The sequence below is a fragment of the Cyprinodon variegatus genome, unplaced genomic scaffold (assembly GCF_000732505.1).
Source record: "Cyprinodon variegatus isolate N-32 unplaced genomic scaffold, C_variegatus-1.0 Scaffold131, whole genome shotgun sequence".
Lineage (NCBI taxonomy): Eukaryota > Metazoa > Chordata > Actinopteri > Cyprinodontiformes > Cyprinodontidae > Cyprinodon > Cyprinodon variegatus.
In genome coordinates this window covers 1,112,169-1,134,424 of record NW_015150584.1, presented here as the reverse complement: position 1 = coordinate 1,134,424, position 22,256 = coordinate 1,112,169, and the positions used below count along the sequence as shown (strand labels likewise).

The 22,256-nt window shown below is 38.5% G+C and overlaps 1 protein-coding gene across 1 annotated transcript in view; it reads right to left on the bottom strand.

The window, feature by feature from the left end:
• Positions 1-22,256, bottom strand: part of cpamd8 (C3 and PZP-like, alpha-2-macroglobulin domain containing 8) — a 53,723-nt gene that overhangs the window by 18,969 nt on the left and 12,498 nt on the right. Inside the window, exons 11-29 of the mRNA XM_015376188.1 lie at positions 21,874-22,101; positions 21,603-21,773; positions 21,387-21,515; positions 21,048-21,246; positions 20,743-20,909; positions 18,839-18,988; positions 18,548-18,709; positions 18,308-18,450; positions 17,070-17,132; positions 15,002-15,233; positions 13,272-13,425; positions 9,237-9,367; positions 9,070-9,121; positions 8,596-8,894; positions 8,057-8,125; positions 7,801-7,957; positions 7,133-7,309; positions 5,426-5,507; positions 758-1,085 (exon numbers count right to left, since the gene is read on the bottom strand). Of these exons, the coding sequence (XP_015231674.1) occupies positions 758-1,085; positions 5,426-5,507; positions 7,133-7,309; positions 7,801-7,957; positions 8,057-8,125; positions 8,596-8,894; positions 9,070-9,121; positions 9,237-9,367; positions 13,272-13,425; positions 15,002-15,233; positions 17,070-17,132; positions 18,308-18,450; positions 18,548-18,709; positions 18,839-18,988; positions 20,743-20,909; positions 21,048-21,246; positions 21,387-21,515; positions 21,603-21,773; positions 21,874-22,101 (3,093 nt within the window). The remainder of the gene's footprint in view (positions 1-757; positions 1,086-5,425; positions 5,508-7,132; positions 7,310-7,800; positions 7,958-8,056; positions 8,126-8,595; positions 8,895-9,069; positions 9,122-9,236; positions 9,368-13,271; positions 13,426-15,001; positions 15,234-17,069; positions 17,133-18,307; positions 18,451-18,547; positions 18,710-18,838; positions 18,989-20,742; positions 20,910-21,047; positions 21,247-21,386; positions 21,516-21,602; positions 21,774-21,873; positions 22,102-22,256) is intronic.

Here is a 22,256-nt window from a genome sequence, read left to right as displayed (position 1 = left end):
ATGTTTTTTTTCTTTAGTTAGTTAATTTGCCACATTTGTAAAGAAACTGAATTTGTGGTTTAAGCAGCAGAGTTGAGCCCATAAGAGCCTGCCAAACAGCTTATTTGTATCTTTATTTAAGCTTCTGTTACACTAAGTCAGGAGAATCTGGTGCCTTATTAACAGGAACAGTTAGCATAGGCTATGCTAGAGCAGTCAGATGGCTGGAGCTTCAATCATACCATTGATGAATCATGTTAGTGCGACTCCTGTCATTGGGTGACTTTAAGCTGTTGTTTCTTCAAACCTAAGTTGCCCCATTGTTTGGAGTGAGCCTAAGTTGCACACATCAGTGGCAACCCAAATGGACAGCTCAACAAGAGGACACAAGGTTACCTCACCCTGTCCAAAGCCAGAGACTAGCCAAGGTTTGTAGGACAATACTACCAGATGGCTGTTCAATTAAATTAAATTCAGTTTATTTTTATAGTGCCAATTCAAAACACATCATCTCTAGGAGCTATACAATTCAACCATTCATACAGTCAAATTGGTTCAAAGTTTTCTATCTCAGGGAAACCAGTTTATTGCATCGACTCATTGACTCGAAGGCAATCCCTCACACCAAGCTTCCTTGTAGCGACAGTAGAGAGGAAAATTTCCCTTTTAACAGGAAGAAACCTCCAGCAGAAAACAGGCTCAGTGTGAGCGGCCATCTGCTGAGGCCGACTGGGGTTCAAGGAGACAGAAGCAGACATAAAGAAAGAAGCAGAGATACAAAAAGGCAAATGTCAGGCAGCTCCACAGGCGATCCCGTCCAGGAAACACACAGCCAGGCAGACAAACTCTGAGCCCGCCCCCACGTCAGAGGATGAAGAGAGCACATCAGGCCAGTCAGGTCAGGTAGAGAAGGCAAAAGTGCTTTAAACACAATCAAACATAGACCTACCTGTAGGTCTTTGTTGAGAATGCGTCCCATTGCAGGAAAGGAACCATCCTCTCGCTGATGTTTGATGAGCCAAGACTTAGCTGCATGAAGCTCTTCAGGGTCAATAAAGATAAACCCCCGAGACTGAGCAAAAGACTTCAGAACAAACGCTGTTAACCTAGAGGAAAGATGGATGGGGTTGAAAGTTCAGGTAGGAGGAAGAAAAATGAAAACCCTTAAGGGTACTTTAAAGCATGTCCAAATAAACATCTGTAATCAAGTATCACCCTTTGCAAGACAACAACTGGATTTAGCAATGTTTTTAACAAGCCACACGTTTTCAATTCGTCATCAGAGGAAAGGAATGTATAGATAATATGATGAAAAGGAACAAAGAAAAAAGGAATGACGAGGGGAGCAGAACAGCAGATGGGCGCAGCACAGTTTGATCACTGCAACCGGATGCGACAGCTGGGCTCTTGAGAATGTGAAACTTAACATGAGACAATAGGGAAAGTTTATGATACGGAGTAAAATATTTGCACACAAAAAAAAAATCATCCCTGAACTTACAAAAACACCGACCCTAGGCTTAAAGTCAGCCCAGGTGTGCTAATGAAAGTTTATGAGCCACGGTTTTAGTGGGCTACAGTTGAGAAGAGTCAGTGAAGGACAGCCAAGGTCAGTCGTGGGTACATGACCGAGCTCATGAATACACATAAACAACAGACCTCCTGGTCGTGAGTGGAAGCTGCTTTCTTTGGCCAATAACTGATGTGACAGCAAGTCTTCCATTACAGCAACCCTGACCAGAGTTGGTTAGCTTTAGGTGAGGTAAGCTGTTTACTAAGCAAAGAAAGACAAATGAGATGGAAAGGAAGGGAAACACAAACAGATCACACATTACTTTCCTAACGCAGCCCATAAGTGAGGTCATAGTCCGAGAAAATAGCAACATGGGAATAAGTAGGAAAAAAGAATGGTACGTACTCTCATAAACCAAAACATAAAACCTTTCCTGAATGGAAGTAGATTATTCCACTCATGAGACAAAACTGATGCCACAGCACTGGTGCTCAGGCTTTAAAATTCCACCCTCAGGGAAAAGTTCTGGAAAGTGCAAATGCGAAGTGGTTTGGGAAAGGAAGGAACCACAAAGGAAGCTGACTTCCACTACTTAACCCCCCAGGTTGAGTACCTGATTTTCCCCATCCCCTTTCTATTCTACTATTTTCTTCTTTGCTACTAGCAAATTGGTCTTCTACAGCTTTGCCCTCTTTTGAAAAGAGGCTTTATGATAAAGGCAAATTGGATGAGCTTTTATTTTGAAAGTTCTAATTTGGACTTAAAACCTTCAAGACTCTCTCTGGATGACAATTTCTGGAAATACTTGATTTACCAAACAGATTGTGAACTAAGCAGTAGAGTAAACAGTTGGTATTTAGCAACCTTATGTCATTGTCATTGCTTGATGTCATTTTCCATTTGAAAGACTAATTTGTATCCGAACTTTAACTTAAAGCAATCTTTCGACATACAGTATCAGTATTTTGATCTATTTTGTAAAGTGCAAAACTTAGTCCTGCAGCAAAATACCCTTACAGTATGAATATTATCATGGCTGCTGATTTGCTTCTCCAAATATATCAAAGGTCATCATAGTAAAACAGATAAATCTTTTCAGGACCACAGGAGTCAAAGTGTATTTCACAAAAGTAATTTTTTTTCCCAGTTTGTTTCTCTAAGAAACTTTCTTCTCTTTTAGTGGACTTTCTTGTCAGTACATGGTTTGGCTTGCTGCGGATAATGACAAAGTATAGTGGCTTTATACTTGCATATAATTGTTTGACAAAAAGGACATTTCATATTCCTGCAGCGATGTATAAATACACTACTCAAAATAACAAAAAAAAAGTAATAGTAATAGTAAAAATATCTTAACATAAGAATATCTTTTACCCTGGTAAAAGTAAAAGTCACTACTAAAAAGCTACTCAAGAAAAATTGAGAGAATTGTTAAAAATATTTGCTAAGATAAACGTTCTAAGTATATTTGTACTACATAACAAGAAGCAGCAAAAAATGTAGTCACTTTACTTCACTAAAAACAGTTGAGGTAGAATTTGTTGAAAACCTGCTTTAACCCTAAAAAAACATGATGTTCAAACTGTGCTGTCCATAGAAACACAAAAGCCATAGTGTAGAATGACATGCATCCACAACTCTGCTGTCTCCCTGAGAAAACTAAAAGAGCGCTCTCTAAGAATAAAAACATCTTTGTCCACTCAAAAAAAGAAAAGAAAACTAAAGTGCATTGTGTCAATCAACACAAAAGAAGTTTATCTAGATTTTACCTCCAAAGTTGCAAAATAGTTTAGCAGTGACTCGGGTTTATCAGCTTTTGGGGCAATAAGTAGGGTGAAATGTAGCACTATAAACAACTTCCTCTTTCCCCTAGAGGAATAAAGGAAAATGGTATTTGTTTTTAAATAGACATACTGCAAACATTTTTTGCAAACAATAATGTGTTGCATTATCACCACCAACCAGCCCAATGTGGACAAAAAGGGCAAAGTTCTCCTATTTAATATGTTAATTCCACATAAACAAATTCTTTAATGATAAATGATGGTCATATTTTAATTTGCAACAAGTAACCATGCCTCAGACTTCAAGTAAAGAAGTAAAGTACAATTTTTATATTTCTAATGCAACGAAATAAAAGTTAAAGTCTCAGTTTAAAAAAACAGTAAAGTACAGATGTTCAAAAGATTTACTTGAATACTGTAACAGACTAAATGTACTTGGGTTATGTACACCTCTGTCATTTGGAAATTGCATTCAGGGATAAAAAAAAAACAGGGTGAGGTCCTTAATTCTCTTTGTGAAATCTTAGTTGATTGCAGTTGAAATTCACTCATGATTTCCAAAAAAAGCTGTTCCTTGAGGCATTACCTCAAAATACATCCATTCGAGTGCCTTTATCAAAACGCCATGAAATAATATTTTAGCAAAAGTAGATAGCCCCCTTTTTTGGTGTTAAACTTTTGAGACGGTACGCCCAGGACAGCTCGCCAGTCCAATCACATTGCAACACAGAGACAAACAGGACAAACAACCATTCTCCCACACACTGACACCTAAGGAAAATTTAGAGAAGCCAATTAACCGACCAGTCATGTTTTTGGACTGTGGGAGGAATCCGGAGTATCCGGAGAGAACCCACGATGCACAGGTAGAACATGCAAACTCCATGCAGAGAGACCCTGTGCCGGGAATCGAATCTGCAACTCTCTTGCTTTAAGGCAACAGTGCTACCCACTGCACCACTGAACAGCCCTAATACAGCAACCATCGAAGTGAAATCTTTCAGACAGACAGACAGACAGACAGACAGACAGACAGACAGACAGATAGATAGATAGATAGATAATCCTTACAATTATGATACAAAAACAAAACAGAGCTCTTTCCTCTATTTTAAGAGTTCTTCTACTGCCAGTCATTTAGTTTTAGGATTAGTTTGTGAACTTCTAAAAGCCCTGGTATGGAAGTTGCTACCAGCTGCTGTCATTTATTCTGAATTACTATATTCCATCAATTTCCCTTGTGAAATGTTTTTTAAATGTTGGGACACATTAACACAACATTACAGCGGACAATTAAGGCCTGCTCCACACAGGAACTCTGGAACAACTACAAAAGCCCGGCTTCATTTGGAGGTTAATGTGTTGCCGATTGATTTATAAAGTGCCTGTTGCAGAATTACTCATACTTCACCATTCATGTAGTGCCCACAAAACCACAGTTGTTGCCCCGAGCAACAAAAGAAAACCACAAACTACTGTTTGTCACATCCTTAACATGCTCTTGTTCTCATTAAGAATAATAAAATTCTACCGCAACAGTTTAACTTCCACAATTACACAGAGCATAATGAGCCATTAGGAAAAAAATCATAAAATGTACTCTCCAAACATTAATAAAGTAAAGGCACAAAGATACTGACTCCAACTGTGGTATTTAGAGATTGCAGGGTCAAACCACATGGGTAAAATTTGATGCACATAAGTGAGAATAAATTCTACTTGCCTCAGGGAGCCAATCATAATGTTTTCTTTAAATCATCTGTCATTTATAAAACCTGCTGTTTTACAGTCTCAGCTCTATTAAACATCACGGTACCCACCTGACCTCATAAATCAACAGGAGGAATGCACAATAAGAACGACACCTTAAATTAGAAGCACAGCAGCTTCACCCTGCAGGGGTACATTTCTGCTAAAAAGTTAACTGGCTGTTTCAACATAGAAAACTATTTCATTCACACAAGGAAAATTACTGAATAATAAATTCTACATGAAAAACAATACATGAATATCCATTTCCATCAAGTTGAAAAAAATAAATGTATTAAAATTTCTTCTATCTTCTGGGATACCTGTATCCTGGGAAAAGCTGAACAGCTCTGTTGCTGTTAAACATACCTGAAATGTTATGAAGTGTGTAATCACTCACCACATACTGCCTGAGGAATCCCTCTCGCCAAATGCACTATAGGATCCATCCTGTCGTTTATAGGTCAGCTGTCTCTGGTAACCTGTATGACAACCGAAAGCAGATTTACTGTAAAGAACTGTGGTTAAAACAGAAGAAGGAAATGCAATCCAAAATGACTTTCATGCTGCTCAACAATATTAAAATGAGAATAAATACTAGTATTGCCCCGATGCCATTTTTTGGCCCTGATACCGATACTCGATACCTGGCTAGGCAGTATTGGCAGATACCGATACCACATCAATACCATCTGTTTGAAATTGGTTTGTGTGTGTATATATTAACAACTGCATACTACTTGGATGTAACATAGTTGCCATCATGGCTTTGTCAAGCTGTTGCCTACCTTTGTGAAGCAGGAAAAAAGACTAATTCAAAGTAAATCTAGTAGAACTTTTTATTAATTACACCTACATTACACTTTGATTTCTTATTATGAGTCTCACCTACAGAAAATGAATATCCAACATCCTTTGTCTTAGAATATTGCGAAAAAGTTGAATATTGACTTATGGTGTCAAATCCTGAAAATCCAGAGTAAATAACTCAACATCTATAAAAGGTCTTTCATTTTGGACAGGAAGGTTACACACAATCAAACTGCTGATTAGTCATCAATGTCTGATGTCAGCCTCTGACACCTCAGGACTATCCGACTGGCTAAATATTTGTTTCTCAGAATACAATTGCCAAGTGTTTCTGCACTCCGAACAGAGCTATGTAATAAGGAAATAGCTTGCACTGATACTGTGATAATGATGTATTGCAGAAAGAGTCCTTTGCATCCTCCCTAAGAAGGTTAAGCCGCAAGAAATCCTTGCTTGTCTAGAGAGTGTTGTACCCAATCCTAGTTATAGAGTATTGACTGGAAGGAAAAAAGCTTGGGAGGCAATGGGGCATCAGCAATATCCATTCATTAGATGCAGCTTCACAAAGAGTGGCTAGAGGATATAGTGGAAACATCAAGAGCCATTAAGAACAGAAAATTTCAACATGTAGACTAGAAGTATTGCATTCCTTTTGTAATCTTGAACTGCAGATGTTGTTAGAAGCATCTTACCTAGACTAAAGTAAAAAAATAAGAAATTTTATGCTCAGCGGTCTAAAATCTTTTTTTTAATTAAAGTCTCTATTTCATTTGGCAATTGAGTTGAAGGGTATAGAGGGAAGTTAAAGCTTTTCCCTTTGCCTTCTGCTGCTGCGGATATTAAGGTACAGCAGAGCCAACAGTGTGACTGTAATAATCAACGTCATGACAGGAAATGACACCTAGAAATGTGTCTCTATGAAATGATTAAAAGACTTGATTTTTGACTAAAGTATGCTGAAGCAGAGAGAAAAGCACCTTGATATAGAGGCTTCACATTTTTAAAATTATTACTAAAAATACTGATCCTTTTCACTATATTCCACATTTTTAAAAACCTGTAATATACAACTAGCTTGCAATTCCTTTCAATTAGCAATAACTCACAGCGTAGGACGGAAAACGACTTACTTACCTGTAAAAATTACCTGTAAATAAATTTTTTGTTTCGTAGTTTTAAAGAGGTTCTTACCAGCCTGATTTAAAAAAGTATTTGAAAAGTGTAAAAGGGAGCTAAAATTGCTGTTTTGCTATAAAAATACAGTCTAACAGTTGAAGCCTTGCCCCCTGTTCTTTACCTTGAATCAGATAGTCGGTGGCTTCAGTTTCAACCTCTGGACTCAGCTGCCCGGTCTTCTGAAGGTATTTCAGAACAAAGACATTTGGTGCAAAGTGAATCATGTTCTGCTCTCCACACCCAAAGGGTAGCCTCAGCAGCTTATCCAGGTTGTTTAGAGTTGGTCCCATTACATCCCCTGTTATAGGAATACAGACATGCATACAAATAGGTTGTTGTTTCTTACAATAGGAAAAGAGCCGTATTTCAGAACCAGTATAATTAAGAGGTCCCAAGATATTGTAATAAGCAATGCCCCTTGCAAAAGTATTCACAGCCCATGTTTTTGGGGTGTGTTTTGTGCGTGCTGAGACTTACAAACCAGTGCATCACATAGGTGAAATAGAAATTAAACAATGTTTTAAAAATTATTCAAAAACTGTCGAGGTAATTTCCATTCAGGCCGCCATACTGTCTGAAACCCTTAAATAAAAAAACAAAACAACCTAGACATGTGGCTGAATTTAAATGTCTGGATTTCTGAGAATGTTTAAAAGCCCTTTACCATCCACATGTGGAAGGAAGCTCTCAATTTAAGCAATGCAATCCTAACAAAAAACAGTAAAATTGTGACCATTTTTTTAGGTGTGTGAATACTTTTGAAAGGCCTCCAACTATTAACTAACATACCGATCATATATGCAGTGGCCCTTTCCGATCCAGGCACCATATTGCTCGGCACACCAAGAGTGAAGGCCTCATTGTGGTCGTCATCAGAGTCTTCCTTCCTCCAGATTTTAAACTCTCCTACAGAGCCCCACCCAGTTGAGAACCCAATGTGTTGCACCTACAGTAGAAGGAATAAAAAAAAACATAAACATATTTGAGAATTTCCACAAGCACAAAATAACAACAATTTCAAAATAATCCCCAAAAAAAGTCAAACCTGTCCTGGGAACTGGCCTGCCCACTCTAAAATGATAGATTCGTTGGATGAATGCAAACCATGCCCCACCTAGAGATGAAACAATGCAGTAAAATTAAAGTAAAACATTTATTGATACTGCTTTGAGTATTTAGCAAAACTTCTTATCAGTCAAAAAGACTTTACAGTACAAGAGATCTGCTTAAGAATAATCCTGATTACAAATGATAATTAAAGGGATTATTACAAACCTTCGGTGATACCACTAGGAGTAACATAGATATTTGATAGCATAAGGAAGGCTATAAATCACAAAATGTAATTTCATTATCCTATAGAACCAAAACACATGCAACAGTAATTGCACCCTAAAATTATGCTATTTTCAAAGAAGATAAATATGGAAGAATTTTAATTAGGACCTTTGCTGAATGACAAGCTAATATCGGAGCTAGGGAAAAAGAACCATATATTGTTATTACCAGACAAACATTTATGGTGTCACACCACATTGTTCTCATTTCTCCATAAATAATATAAAGACATATTGCTTCTCCTACCTTTACCACACCTCCTTTCCAACTGATCCAAAAACTTCGGAACTCATTCCAGGACAGCAGCCCTGGTGTGGAAACGCTGACCAGGGGGTCCCCCATTTTTCCTAAAGATATCCAGGAGCGTGTATTCTGCTTCCCACCAAGTACAATCTCAAGCATCTCTGCACTGTCATGTGGACTGGCAGAGAGGGCAATGTGGGCATCATTGTGGGTCTTCACAGCCACATCAAACTGCTTCATCTTGGATGGCTTTTTGACATACTGATACTCGTACTTATTAGGGGTTGAAATGTGAATTCTCTCTACAAGTCAAAATACAAAACAGATTTTTACCTTAGAGAACTTTGAACATGCATTTTGAATTCTTAATAATTATATTTCAAGAAAATAATTAATATTTTTAGAGGAACTATCATGCATTTATTCCTTGAACATTTTTTTTCTTAGTAATGATAATTGAATCATATTTGCTCTTACCATTTGGACAGAAGAAAACACTGTAGGTGTACTCTCTTGATAGCCCTTCCGGCTACAAGCAGATTATTAGTCAAAGAAAAAGAAAGACATACAGTTTACAATTAAAATTTAGATATACATAGAATTAATTGACAATAACATTTTAAAACTAAAGTTTCCTCTGTTACCTCGACCAGAACAGTCCTGCGAACGTAGTCTAGACCAGTGGGGATTCTCTTTTCATCTGCATGATTACTAGTCTTGCCTGTCACTCCTCCATCTGAACAGCAACTTGATGAACTGTAGGCAATTGCTCGGGCTTTTGGGACGGTGCAAAAAGACGATCATAATTAAAAAAAGTCAACCCCAAATGTTTTCTGATTTTATCAATTTACTCGAAACATGTCTATTGTAATCATCCTAAAATATTTTCTTTCAAACAAACAGAGAGAGAACTTTTTTTTTTGCACCCGTTCCAGAAATGCACTTTAACTGCTACAATTCAGCCACTTTTGTTTACACAAAATTATAATTTTAGAATACCAGAGACTCCAAGTGAATAGAAAGTGCCTATATAAGCAAACTATCCTAACCAAAAGTAGAGTATAACCCAGGCAAATAGAAATAGAAAAGAATAGAATAGAATAGAAATTCCCTTTATTGTCCCACAATGGGGGAAATTGTGATGTTACAGCAGCAGCCAAAGGTTATAACAAAAGTCGTCACCCAAATGTGGACCTTAGGAAAGTCTATAAAAATAACAGAATAAGGGACAGTGAGTTAAGAAAATAAACAAATAACAAAAAAAAAAATTGTAAAAATAAAGTTAAAAAATGATATTAAGTCAATGAGCTTCCTAGGATCAAAAGAACTTTACAGCAGACATTCATAGTTTCAAAGTAAAAAATGAAACTCGGCAATGAACCATCAAAGAGACTGCCCAGCAAAAAGTAGAAACCAACCACTAAAATAAGGGAAGCTAATTTAGGAAACTTTTTATTAATGTTTCCAGACACATTAAGACCATGATTTACAAAAGAAAAAAATGGGGTGTATAAAAACACATGCAAACCTGACAGGGTGCACAAAGCTGATCCATTAGCCAACTGCAGCCAGAATTGCGTCCATGATTATTGAAACATGGACTATACTGGGATGACATGCAAACGTAAATACTCAGTACCTGTAATGCAATATCTCAGACCTAAAGCAGACTGAGGGTGCAGTTTTTGGATATACATCTATCCCATGTAAAAGTCCCATTCAAACTCACATACAAATATTTTTGTGATCTATTAGGCAAGAAGAGGGCAAAGGTACAAAGATAGCATAGGCGGATGATCCAGGTCAGAGGGTAATAAACATGCCTAGTTTTCCTTGATCCTGTTCTATTAAACAGCTGATTAGCCCTCAAGTTTGTAGTGTGGATCTGGAAATGTAAATGGACTCAGTTTCTATACAGGCTTTTTACTTTCCGGACTTGGATTATCCAACTATGAATGACTGACAGGGGGGGAAAAAGCAATAAAGGACAGTCAGAAATTATAACAGACAACTATAGACCTTGTTTCGGTTTTGGGAAAAACTCATGGCAACAATACATTTTCTTGTGTCTGGTTAGATTATTTTAGTACACCTGTGGAGTCAGTGGAGTCTCCCAGAGGAGTGTTTGGGGTGTGCTGTAAAGCAATGTCAGATTCATCATTCATAGAGGTGGGGGGCCATGTGGAGTGTTGCATCACCTTTTATTTGTCTGTGTACTTCTAGTCATAATCATTCGATGCAATCAAATATATTCAGTTTTATATTCTTGTACCAGCAGTGTTTATCCAAATACCTAAAAAACACAGTAACTTCCAGCCGCTACAAAAAATAAAGCAAAATCCCCTAGCAATAGTCCACAATGAGGCGGCTCTCACTTAGTAAACCTGGCAGTGGTAACCACCCTTATGCAGGGTCCTGACACTCAGAACGACTAAAACAATATATTAGGAGTGGCAACCACAATGCTGATGATTTGGCTGCACAGATGACATTTTAAGGTGTACTTTCTTGCTTTAAAACATCTACTTTTTCTCAGTTATTACAGCAAATAAAGCCAAGCCACTCTCTGTATTACATATGCCACTGTACAAGAGACTCATTACACAGTATTCTGTGATTCATCATATATTGTGATCCAAGGGGGTACGGTTGTAGACTTTCCTTACCAGTCTTCTGTCTAGTCAACATAACTACACAGGAGTCATACCTAAACCTAAAGAACTTTATGGTGAACTACATTGTAAGCCCCTTTGTATCAAAGAATATGATCCATACTGACAAGGGAAAACAACAGGATAGCTTTTTCTAACGCAGGCCTGAGGCACACTTTGCTTGACGCATGTCAACAGCATTGGCGTCTGTCTTTAATGTGCACAAACGTCCAGTTGAAGCATTGGGACAACTTTTTGGTGATCAAAACGTGTTTGGCCTAAATGGAGCAATATAATAGGCAATGCTGATTTGAGAACTGTTCCTCTGATACTGCCAATATCTCTGGTTTTAAACTCTCCACTGATGTCCAGTGGGTTGAATAATTCAAGAGTTCTAAGAATGCCATACCCATATGTTTAACAGGAAAGAACTTCCCATTTCCTGCACTGTCTGTTTTTATAGGAACATAGTGTAGACATCTTTTAGTAATGTTTTCTTCGGAGACAAAATGACTCCTGTTATTGAATCTGAGACCAAGGCAGTTTCATGAAACTTAAGTACAACAATTAGATTAACTCCAATGGTGAGGTAGGGAAACTGGCAAACTGTCATATGATGGGGGATGGCTTGCCCTCATTTAGAGGTAATGGTCTCCTTGGAGTGTAATAAACAGGTAGGACCCTGTACTTCTGTGCTAGTCGCCTTAGGTTTTAGTGCCTGGATTGGTGTTATTTTCAACAGCACCCCTGAACAGCTGACGAGAATCCTCACAAAGATACTTCTTTTGGACCATGGGACTGTCAAGGCCAGTGATTTGCTGTCCATACCCGATAATGCTCTACAGCTGTAGATTAAGTTGTTCCTTAACCTCACATGATGGTCTTCATGAAGGGTATGGACCACTTAGCTTATGCTGCTTTTTTGGGAATGAATCAGGATCCTAAAGGGCTGTAGACTTCTTTTTCAGGATTTATTTTATTTTGACTTGGTCTCTGATAACAAAAAAAGGTTTGTTCTTTTACCTTTAACAAGACAGTTCTGTAAACACAGTATATGCTAGCTGGGACCATCCTCTTGTCCTGCATAATTACTACTCTTGGCTGTTAGTAATCCATGTGAACAGCAATTTGGTGAACTGTAGGTCCTAGTTTGAGGTATTAAAGTTGTCCAATAAGGATTGATGCCGGCCTTAAATAAGCACCATTTAAGAGCAGCTGAGACTGTCTCACTTTGACTACACAGCACAGGCATGACATTCTCTCTTCAAATGCACATGTCATACTTAATCTAAACTACAAAGACATACAACACCTGAGAAATGATTTCAGAAGCCAAAACAAATACAACAATACACAGAACAGGCCATATCCCTAATTATCTGGGGAGAGTAGTAGGGTCAAACATTTCTGCAGATGGACACCCAGTTCTCTTCATGTTGAGGACATTGGCATGTGGCACAGTGCCAGGCAGAGCTTCTTTGTATGTGTGTAGCGAAAAGGAAACACAGGAGACAGGGGAACTATGAGTGGGCCCATGGGGGGCCCATTGACTGCTTGTGACCTGAAAACTCATCAACATGCCACTGAGTGTCATAGTGCAGCTCTGGTTACTCTCCCTCACTGCCGGTTGACTTTGTTTTCACATGCGCTCAGGAGGGGGCTGCTTGTAACCTGTGTGGGTGACCGGATCACACACAGCGCAGCCCCTTGGCCCACAGTCCTTAGTCAAAGGCTGCCTTTTTTATCGGTACTCACACTTTGGGCACCTGTTGATAAGCTGATTATGATATGTAATCGTGAATAATCTGATTTACATGATCAGAAATGTCGATCTGATGCTGTGCCAACGTCTGTCAAGAACTAAGAGCTTACTTAATACTGCAAGAAAGTATGGATATTTTCAGTATGGAAAAGTTAATCTGACCTTATCAAGTAACTATATGCATCTTTGATATAGTACACACATTTAATTATCACAAACTTTACAAGAGTCTACCAGATATATTTCCATTGCACGGCTGGGAGTACCTGTGATGTTTGCAGATCCCAGTTCAGTGAAAGACAACACAATAGATATTGGAATAGCCTCTCCAGGAGCCACACATTTCTTTCTGGTAAGATGGTGCTTTCCAGGATGGCCAATAAATTTGATGCCTTTTGGGACTGACACTTTTACATGTACCTAAGAGAGAAAAAGACAAATAAGCACTACTTGACCTCTTATGGCAAAAAATGATATCATCTTAGTTTGATCTCCCCCATATTGCGTGTTTCCCCAAAGCATCAAGTTTTTGTTTTTTTTTAAATCACATTAAGTCAAGCCCATTTTCATGCTGCTTGACTTAAGGCCTCTCAGCCTTCCTGAAGGATTTAAGGGTGCTTGTCGTCCAGTTTTCACAGGGTGTGGTAAAGCAAACAGGGTCTTTTAACCGTTCTTTATCTGCATGCCACGAGTCATAAATAACTGAGAAGCAAATATAGGAATCACATGTTGCAGGGGTGGACATCAAAGAAGGGTGATTCTGGTTTGTATATCCACCAAACATGACATCAGGGCAGCACACGCACAGATCATTTAACAGGCTCATCTGCACAAATCATGATGTCATGTGAATGGAGCGCAGGATGGACCCATTTAAGGCCAGGAAGGAGCTTGAACAGCTCTTCAAAGGGAGAGCTACAAACTATTTTGGAGCCAAAATCACATCTTGGCATTTTAAAATCCTAAGGAATTTCAAATACCTCTTCTGAAATATTTATCTGCTATGGAATGGAGCTCATCAGTTTGTTGGTTTTTGTGCTTGTTTTCTTATTTTACTTTCCTTTTATCAAGGAAGACTTGATAAGGGAGCAATTAAAATGTTGAGTAATTTCTCTGAAATCTAATTTAGTTGGTTTAATAATAGATTAGTAGATTAATAGATAGATTTTTTTAATTGTGCATCCCCTTATGCAGGAGCTGTATCTGCCTTTCTTCTGATTAGAGCATCAGTTTCCTGCCTATTTAATATGAAATAGCTTTTTTATATTAAAAAGGCAAATGTTATTTCTAAATATACAGCCAGCAACTGATTTAATTTTTTTTCTACCAGTGCTACTTTTTATAGTAGTAGCTTTTACCTCCTCTCTTTGACATGCAATTGAAACAATAACAGCCATTTTCTAACCTGATTTCTAAAGTTGATATTTCAATAAAATATTTCTTTGTTGTGTATAAGTGCATTCCAACTATCTAGAGATTTTCATAAATGTTGAAATACATTAAAGGTCCACTTTGCATGCACACGGTGTGTACATGCTTTTTGGTATAAAACATTAGAAAAAAAATTACATAATAATAACTTGAAATAATAATTTATTTTTTTATAAGTTGAAATCTTCGATGGAGCTACTTTTGACTGGGAGTAAAGAGTACCACAGAGAAGACACACTAACTTTTTTTAAGTGAATCGTTTACTATTCGATACTTTTAACTACTTCGGGATCTCTTACTTTCTAATTAAAAGCAGTTGATGTTGAGGTGTGGTGGACCTAATGGCACAGTTCAGGTTCTTATCATACATATTTTCTGAGTTCCCTGTTTGGAAAAACTAGACGAATGAGCCGTTAAGGAAAAAATTCATAAATGGAGGATGATCCACTCTGCTTTTACCTACCTAAAAAAAGATTTATTGGCATAATTCTAGTTGCATCATGTGAAAGCCAATCAGCATCGTGCGCTGTGCAAAAGTGTCTAATTAAGAACCATCAATCTTTACCTCAGAACAAGTGGGAAGGTAGTTGTAGACCGTAAGAGGTACTTTGGTCTGCTCCCCTCGGATTAAACTGTAAGGCAGCGTGAAGTCGACGAAGAAGGGCTTAAAGGTCCGAAGCTCTATCCTCTCTGCCAAACCCAGACCCTTCTTCTCGGAGAGTCCGACAGCTTCGGTGACCCATGTGGTGATTGAATCAGGGACATCCAACTGGAGGATAGCCTCCCCAGTTTCAGAGCTGCAAAAGACCCAAGGAGAAACAGTTCAACAACATGAAATTGTAACATTTTAAAATTATTAATGAAGTCAGTTAACACGGGCAATGAAAAGCCACATTTGATTGATAACAGTGCATTTAATTGGACATTTTTACATTGCTAACACCTGTGTCAACACTAACATCTCCACTAATGTAACTACAGCAAACATTTCAAATCGCATGGTTGTGAGGGACACTTGGATGTTGACCTAATCTGTTCCTCTGACTGGAATAACCTGAGGTAATTCCTGGCAGCATGTATTTCATGTTGGTCTTGGCGAAACCCAATGACATATTTAACTTCAAAAGGCTGCATCACACTCCCGCTTTTGATCAAAATTGGCAAGAATCCAAAAAACAAAAAAACATTTTTGGAGGATTGAAGTTTACAGGAAATAAGAGAGGAATGCGGTTCACTTTAAAGCTGTGGAAATCCATTGGCCATTTTTTCATAAGATATATTAGAAATTTTCTGTAGCTGAATACAAAATAAAAAAGGGCCGTGCAGAGCTTAGTCAACTTAAGAAGTTTCTCTAAAAATAAGGAAAATACTCCTCAGGATATAGTGCTGGATTGTATCACATGGAAAAGAATATGGTTTTGCTCATATACAATTTAGGAGATGGGTCAATGTAACTATACAGAACGAGGCTTATACGAGATTTATACTGTAGAGCGAGTACTGACTGTAAAAGAAACCCTTTTAGCAAAATCAGATTCCACACTGATAGGTCCCTCTAAATAAGAGAAGCCAAATGCATATTCAGAAAAAAAACAAAAACAAAGATTGAGCAATTTGGCCACAATGATAACAAGCATATGAAGAAGAGTCCAGGTATGGCTCTAAAATGCTAAACACTGTACAAATTGTCAAGCAGGTGGTGTTAATATCACTGTGCGGCTGTGTGGAAAATATTCTTCGCCGCATGTGGATCAAAGAAATTTAAATAAAAGACAACCACCTAATTCTCCAAATTCAAAGCTATAATTTCAAGAACAAAAAGTTTGTTAAGGGACTCAAGGTTGGACTTTAAAACCGAAGAACAGTGCTCCGTTTATACAGCATGGTAGTGGCGGCATCATGCCGTGAGGCTGTTGTGCAGCATGCAGAACACAGCATTAAATAGGTGGAATATTGAAGAAAGTAGCTAAATTCTTCTTCAACTTCACCTCCAATCAACATCTCTACAGTCTTCCTGACAATAACAAATAAAAACAATAGTTAAAAAAAAAAAAATCAGTCTAACTCTTAGCTTCTGAAATGGCATTCACTGACATTTGACATGAACAATACTGAGAATTCACAAATATTACCTAAAACTTGGTCTATACCAGAAAACAAATTCATTAAACTTTAAGGTATAGTGGAAGATGTTCTTTTACCGGGTGGATCATCAAAATAAGTGGTCCTCCTAATCATTCTGGGGATACGTTTACATAAGGCCATCCTACGTGCTCTTCCCTATTTTTACTTACCAGTGGTGTGTCTGACATATGGAAAAATTTAAAGTTTTCTTTTGGAAAGTAAGCTTGTAAAGGTGATGCAAGCACCTACTTTTAAACAGTGCGTGCACGAGGAGAAATGCATGTTCTTGCATACATTTAATAGGTGTAAAGGATTTCTTTAAAGCTTAAATATCATGCCCTTGATGAATGCACATTTCTAAAATTATCTTTGCAGTTGTACCTTTTTCTTGTTTCTGCTGTGTCTCATTAGCAGTGCCTTTTATTCTCAGTGTTTGTCTTTGTTAAGACATAGCTATAATTACAATGAACAAACACTTTCAGATGTTTACAGTTAAAAGATTGACATACCTGACATTAAAGCAGCGCCACACCCAAGTTTCGGGGAAAAACGTCCGTCTCCGCTTTTCAGTCCTACAACAAATTGATTCATACAAATTTTAAAGTGAAATTCATGATAACAGTTTATTTTCAGTGGTTTTGCAGTCCTCTGTTCTCATTGCTTTCTTTAGCTCATGGGTGCTTAACCTGGTAAGAAGGGTAAGTGAGAGATAGGCAACCACTTAAGCAATTTTGGTGCAAAACAGTCTATTCAAACTCTGCCACATTAACATAATTCAGGCAGAACAGTTATTCAAAATTACATAACTGCTTTAAAGGGGCATAGTCATGTTCTATGCCAATACAAAAAGACTGAAAATCCTTTGATCATCATAAAATATAGATAAACATCCAGTCCCTGTCCTGATAATGCTGATAGCTCTTTCTGAGACTAAATAGAATTTCAGCACTGGCGAGATGAGCAGACATAAACAGACGTTGTGTCATCTGCCAGCAGTATCGCAGCACTACTAGAAAGCCAAAGGGTTGTGATCACAGCTACTTAATCGAGCCTGATCGAGCCCGACCGTCCCATAATGCCTCATAGTAAAAGGTTGGTGACGAACCACTGATATTAATCAAATAAGCTGATCTACAGCAACTAGTTCTAGTGTATTTTCCCAAGAGCCTCATATCAAAACACCAAGAAAAAGGGAAACCACCAAATGCCTACAGGGAAATATCAAGGTAAAAAAATATTTCTGTTAAATTAGACTTGCACCACTTAATAAGCAGTGCTTGAAAATTGACCACGATTGGCAACCTGCCAATCCTTTTGAAGACCATCAACTTTAGCTTTGTGCTGTTGATGAGTTTTTCTCCGAGTAGACATGCATCTTTCTCCTATGCTTGGTTCATATTTGTTTTGGTCAGAGTGCCAAGAATAGAGGGGAAGAATCACTCAGATAACAGAGGTGAGGCGAAACATTCTGAGCTCAGACAGAAACATTCTGAGCTCAGACAGAAGCTGCGAGGAAATAGTGTGAGAACGGGAGAGAGAGCACCATAACCAGGACGATGGACCAGCCGTGCCCCCTCTGGAACTAAGGAACCACAGCGATAGATCAGAGGATTTCCCTGGGCAGACAACATGAAAGAGCAAGGAGACAAGGCAGCTCAAGAGGAGAGCAAAGTGCAGTAGAAGCTCGGCTAAGTCTGCAAGGGAAACAGCGCCAGGGCAGTTCAACAATCTCAAAACCATGTTCTACCTTATTGTGGGTCGGGGATGAATCGCAGTCACTACAGTCGATGTGTGTGGCTGAAAAGCTGGAACAGCTTCATCAGTGTACATCCCTCCGCTCTGCCGGTGGTTTAAGCTCACCATATCTGTCATCACTACCAGCCCTGTTTCCTGTTATTAAAAACCGGAGAATAAACACTTGAAAATCATATAGTCTAGCTTTTTAGTTTTTAACATTGTTGTGGGCACTTCATCTCAGCGTTCTTACTGTAAAAGCAAAGCGTGCATCTTTAGTGATGTCCCAGTGCCAGGGGAACACAGATGAACGTCTTCGTCTCTTTGAGGACAGTCCAGGCCACCACATGTGTCCATCATCCTTACCAACACCAAATACGTCTGAAACATCGAAATCAGCCATCTCTTTGAACACCTGCGAATAGAAAACATTTTTTGCATATTTAAATACAACTCAGGTTATAAGGTTTTCACTGATACTCCAAAGTATACATGAAGTTAAAGTATAACAAAGATTTAGAACAATAATCATAAAATAACTGACCTTGTTGGGACTAAGCTGGAAGTTGGGCTTTAACAAGTAAAGACTTTTATCCACAGTGGCCAAACAAATGCAAGAGCCCCTCTCACCCCGAACGTGCAGGCTCACTGGATCTCCCGGTATGGACTCATTGGATGAAAAAGAAACAGAGAGCTGCAACACAAACAGCAAAGAACCTACAACTGACTTATGCAAAACAAGAAATAAAAATCCAACAATTGTAAAAACAAAACTACATTCAAAACTTTTGATCCAATTTTTTTCTTTAGCCTATATATCAGTAATGAACCAGTAATTACATTTTAGGGAGGAAGATATAATTAGACGTAACATAGCATGGAGTGGAAAAGCCAGGAATTTACGGAGGGCGGGCTGGAGAGGGTCAGCCATAAACTTTCACACATCAACACTATTTTCCCACCCACACATAGTCACAAATTAGCCTTGTTAATCTCTTAGCTGCTTCCCTCTATTTACCATCGGCACCTGTCATCCACTCATGTCATGACCTTACTTATCTGCTTGTGGCCTGCACGGTTGTCTTCTCATCATATCCATGTGACCCCCCTCCTCCAGCATACTAACACACGCAAATATACACAAACAACCACCCATCCACCCACGCAGTGTTGTAAGGGCATACCAGAGAGCTGTAAATACTTCAGGGAGTTAACTCCACCTAACTCAAGCAGGAACTGGGAAGCGCCATTAGGTCAACGCAGCTGTTTGTTTACTGACATTACACTGGTGTAATGGCTGATGCATGGATATTTAGGCTCCAGTCCAAAATGTATACACTCACTCCACCCATTTTTTTACCATTTGCTAAATACTGTACAAATCCCCCTGCATTCTTTATAGCAGAATCTTCCAACACACTGATTATTATGTTTACCGTTATTGTAAAACCAAAATATACCCTCTGTAAATTAGAGTTTAAAAATGGTTGAAATCCTTCATCAGCACAATGTCCTTAACAAAAACAAATTCCAAAATTGAAAAAAATAATGTATACAAACCACAAGCTAGTTAATACCAACATTATACAGTCAAAAGTACCTGGTTCAATAGATTTTGGTTCAAATTGATTATTGCCATTGCTACCAACTTTATCAAGAATAGGAGTGTCAGCAGTTTGCCGATGTTGAGCATAGGGGTGTGTGTTACAGTGACGCATGGCAGAAAACACCAGCAATTATTTAAAAAATTGCAAAATCTCCTGCCAATTAGTCTGTGAAGATGTAATTTCTAAAGAGTTTGAAGATTATTATTCTAGTAGGATCAAAATTATTGCCAGGTTGTAAACCCTTAGGCCAGCTACCAATACATCTTCCATAAGGTGGATGTAAAAGAATCTCCATTTCCAATTCGACAGGCCACACTTAGTTTTGGAAGCTGCTGGTAGGAGGTTTAAAATGAGCAAATCAGTAAGGGTTAGATTTTGAAAGGAACATGCCAAAACCGGAACATAACCGCAAACACTTCATGCCAACTGTCAAACACAGGGGTGGAGGGTTGATGATTTTGGGCTTGCTCTAATAAATGATCTGGACAGCCTGTATACCAAAATGCTCAAGAGCCAAATATGAGACCATCTGACAGCTAAAGCTTTGCTTTTTTTCAAACCAAACATAAAAGGGACAAAGCTCCTTCATATCTATGTGAGATACTAATAATTGCATGCAAAGCAAGGCTTCTTTAAAGTATTGCTACTATAAAATCTGGTGCATCTTTTTTTATCAACTTAACCTTTATACATTTCACCCTGTATAGAGTGGATTATTTCATTATGTCCTGGTTTGTAAAAGGATCAAACTAAAATGGTTCAGTATGTATGATTCATACACCAACAATACTTTTACTGGGCAAACAATAATATCACAGTACAAACAATAATACTAGCAGACCTTGTTCTCAAACTCCGGCAAAACAGAGATTTGCAGACTGTCTGTTACGCCCTCGCCGTTTTCCCTGACGTAGTACACCAGCAGACGGCTGAGAGGCGCCATGGTGTGACTAACAGGAAAACGAAGATAAGACATACAGGTTTCCATCTCATCCTGGGACAAACCCCCTGCAACATATGACAGTGACAGAAAAGTGAGCCTATTGTGATGAATCAGTCAAAAACCTTTTTTATATATCTTTTTTCTTTTAATTTAAGAAATTAGATAAGTGCAGCTTTCAAATTTAGAACATAAACAAAGACTACCAGAAGCAGAGGAAGGGAGCTGGGTGGCATGAACGTTCTTATCAAAAGTCACCGTGGCCCTTTTTCCTCTGTGTGATGCTGTCAGGTTGGCGGGTTCTTTGCCTGACAGGACGATGTTTCCCCTGGAAACCACCTCGTAGTGCAGAGTGAAGTTACAGGGACAGGTAGATTTTAAAGCCACTTCAGCCTCTTGGCCAACCTTTGAAGACAGGGTAAATCAAATCCTAATGAACTGCCGCATTAATAACACAGATAATAATGTGTATTTGTAATGGTCCAATCCAAAGAAAATCTGAATTCAACATAAACCGTCAAAGACACAAATAAAGCAAACCGTACCTTAAGAGGGGAGCTGGGACTCTGGATCTGGATGTGACACCTACTTGGAGAGTACCAACTGCTAATGGATAAGTAGCTAGGCAAGTACTGGTCTCCCACTGTCTTTCCATCAATAGACATCACTTCTGTCTGTTAAATAAAAATAACAAAATATTAAAGAAACATGTCTATTTTTTCCCCCCCAATGACTCGTCCTTTTTATAGGAAGCAACTGACCTCAATCCAGACATACTGAGCAGCTATAGGGATGGAGGGGATTTCAAACAACACTTTGCCATCCTTGGAAACCAGTTCACTGGTGTAGATGTTGTCCTTGGGCGTCAACTCTGCCTTAACACGGACTGTCACTCCATCAGCTGGGCTCCCATCTGGATAAGTAACCTCGATCTAAAATAAGGAGAGAACAAGAGAGAGGGAAAAATCCAACAGGGTCCAACACTAACATCATTTTAGCCATAGTGCCAATCATCACGCTTTAAAATCTCACCTTCCCTTTGTAAGGCAGACCTGGCTTGAACTGTTTGTGCGTATCTTTAGAGTACTTGATGTCAATCAGTTGTTTATGGACCGCCGTTGAATCATCAAATGTGGTTTGCCGGCTGCCATCAATGCTGGTCACTGATGCCCAAATGCTAACTGTACCCCTGAAGTGATCAGCCACGTCCAGGGGCATCATGTCTCTCACGCACAGACTGAAATTTGCAGAGCCTTTAATCTGAGATGGAAGATAAAACCCGTAAACAGGTAAAGTTTGATTCATTTTCTCCATCTTGGATGGTAACAAAAAAATCTCAGCTATTTTTCTTTTCCAGTAAAAGAGAATGTGTATATATATATATATATATATATATATATATATATATATATATA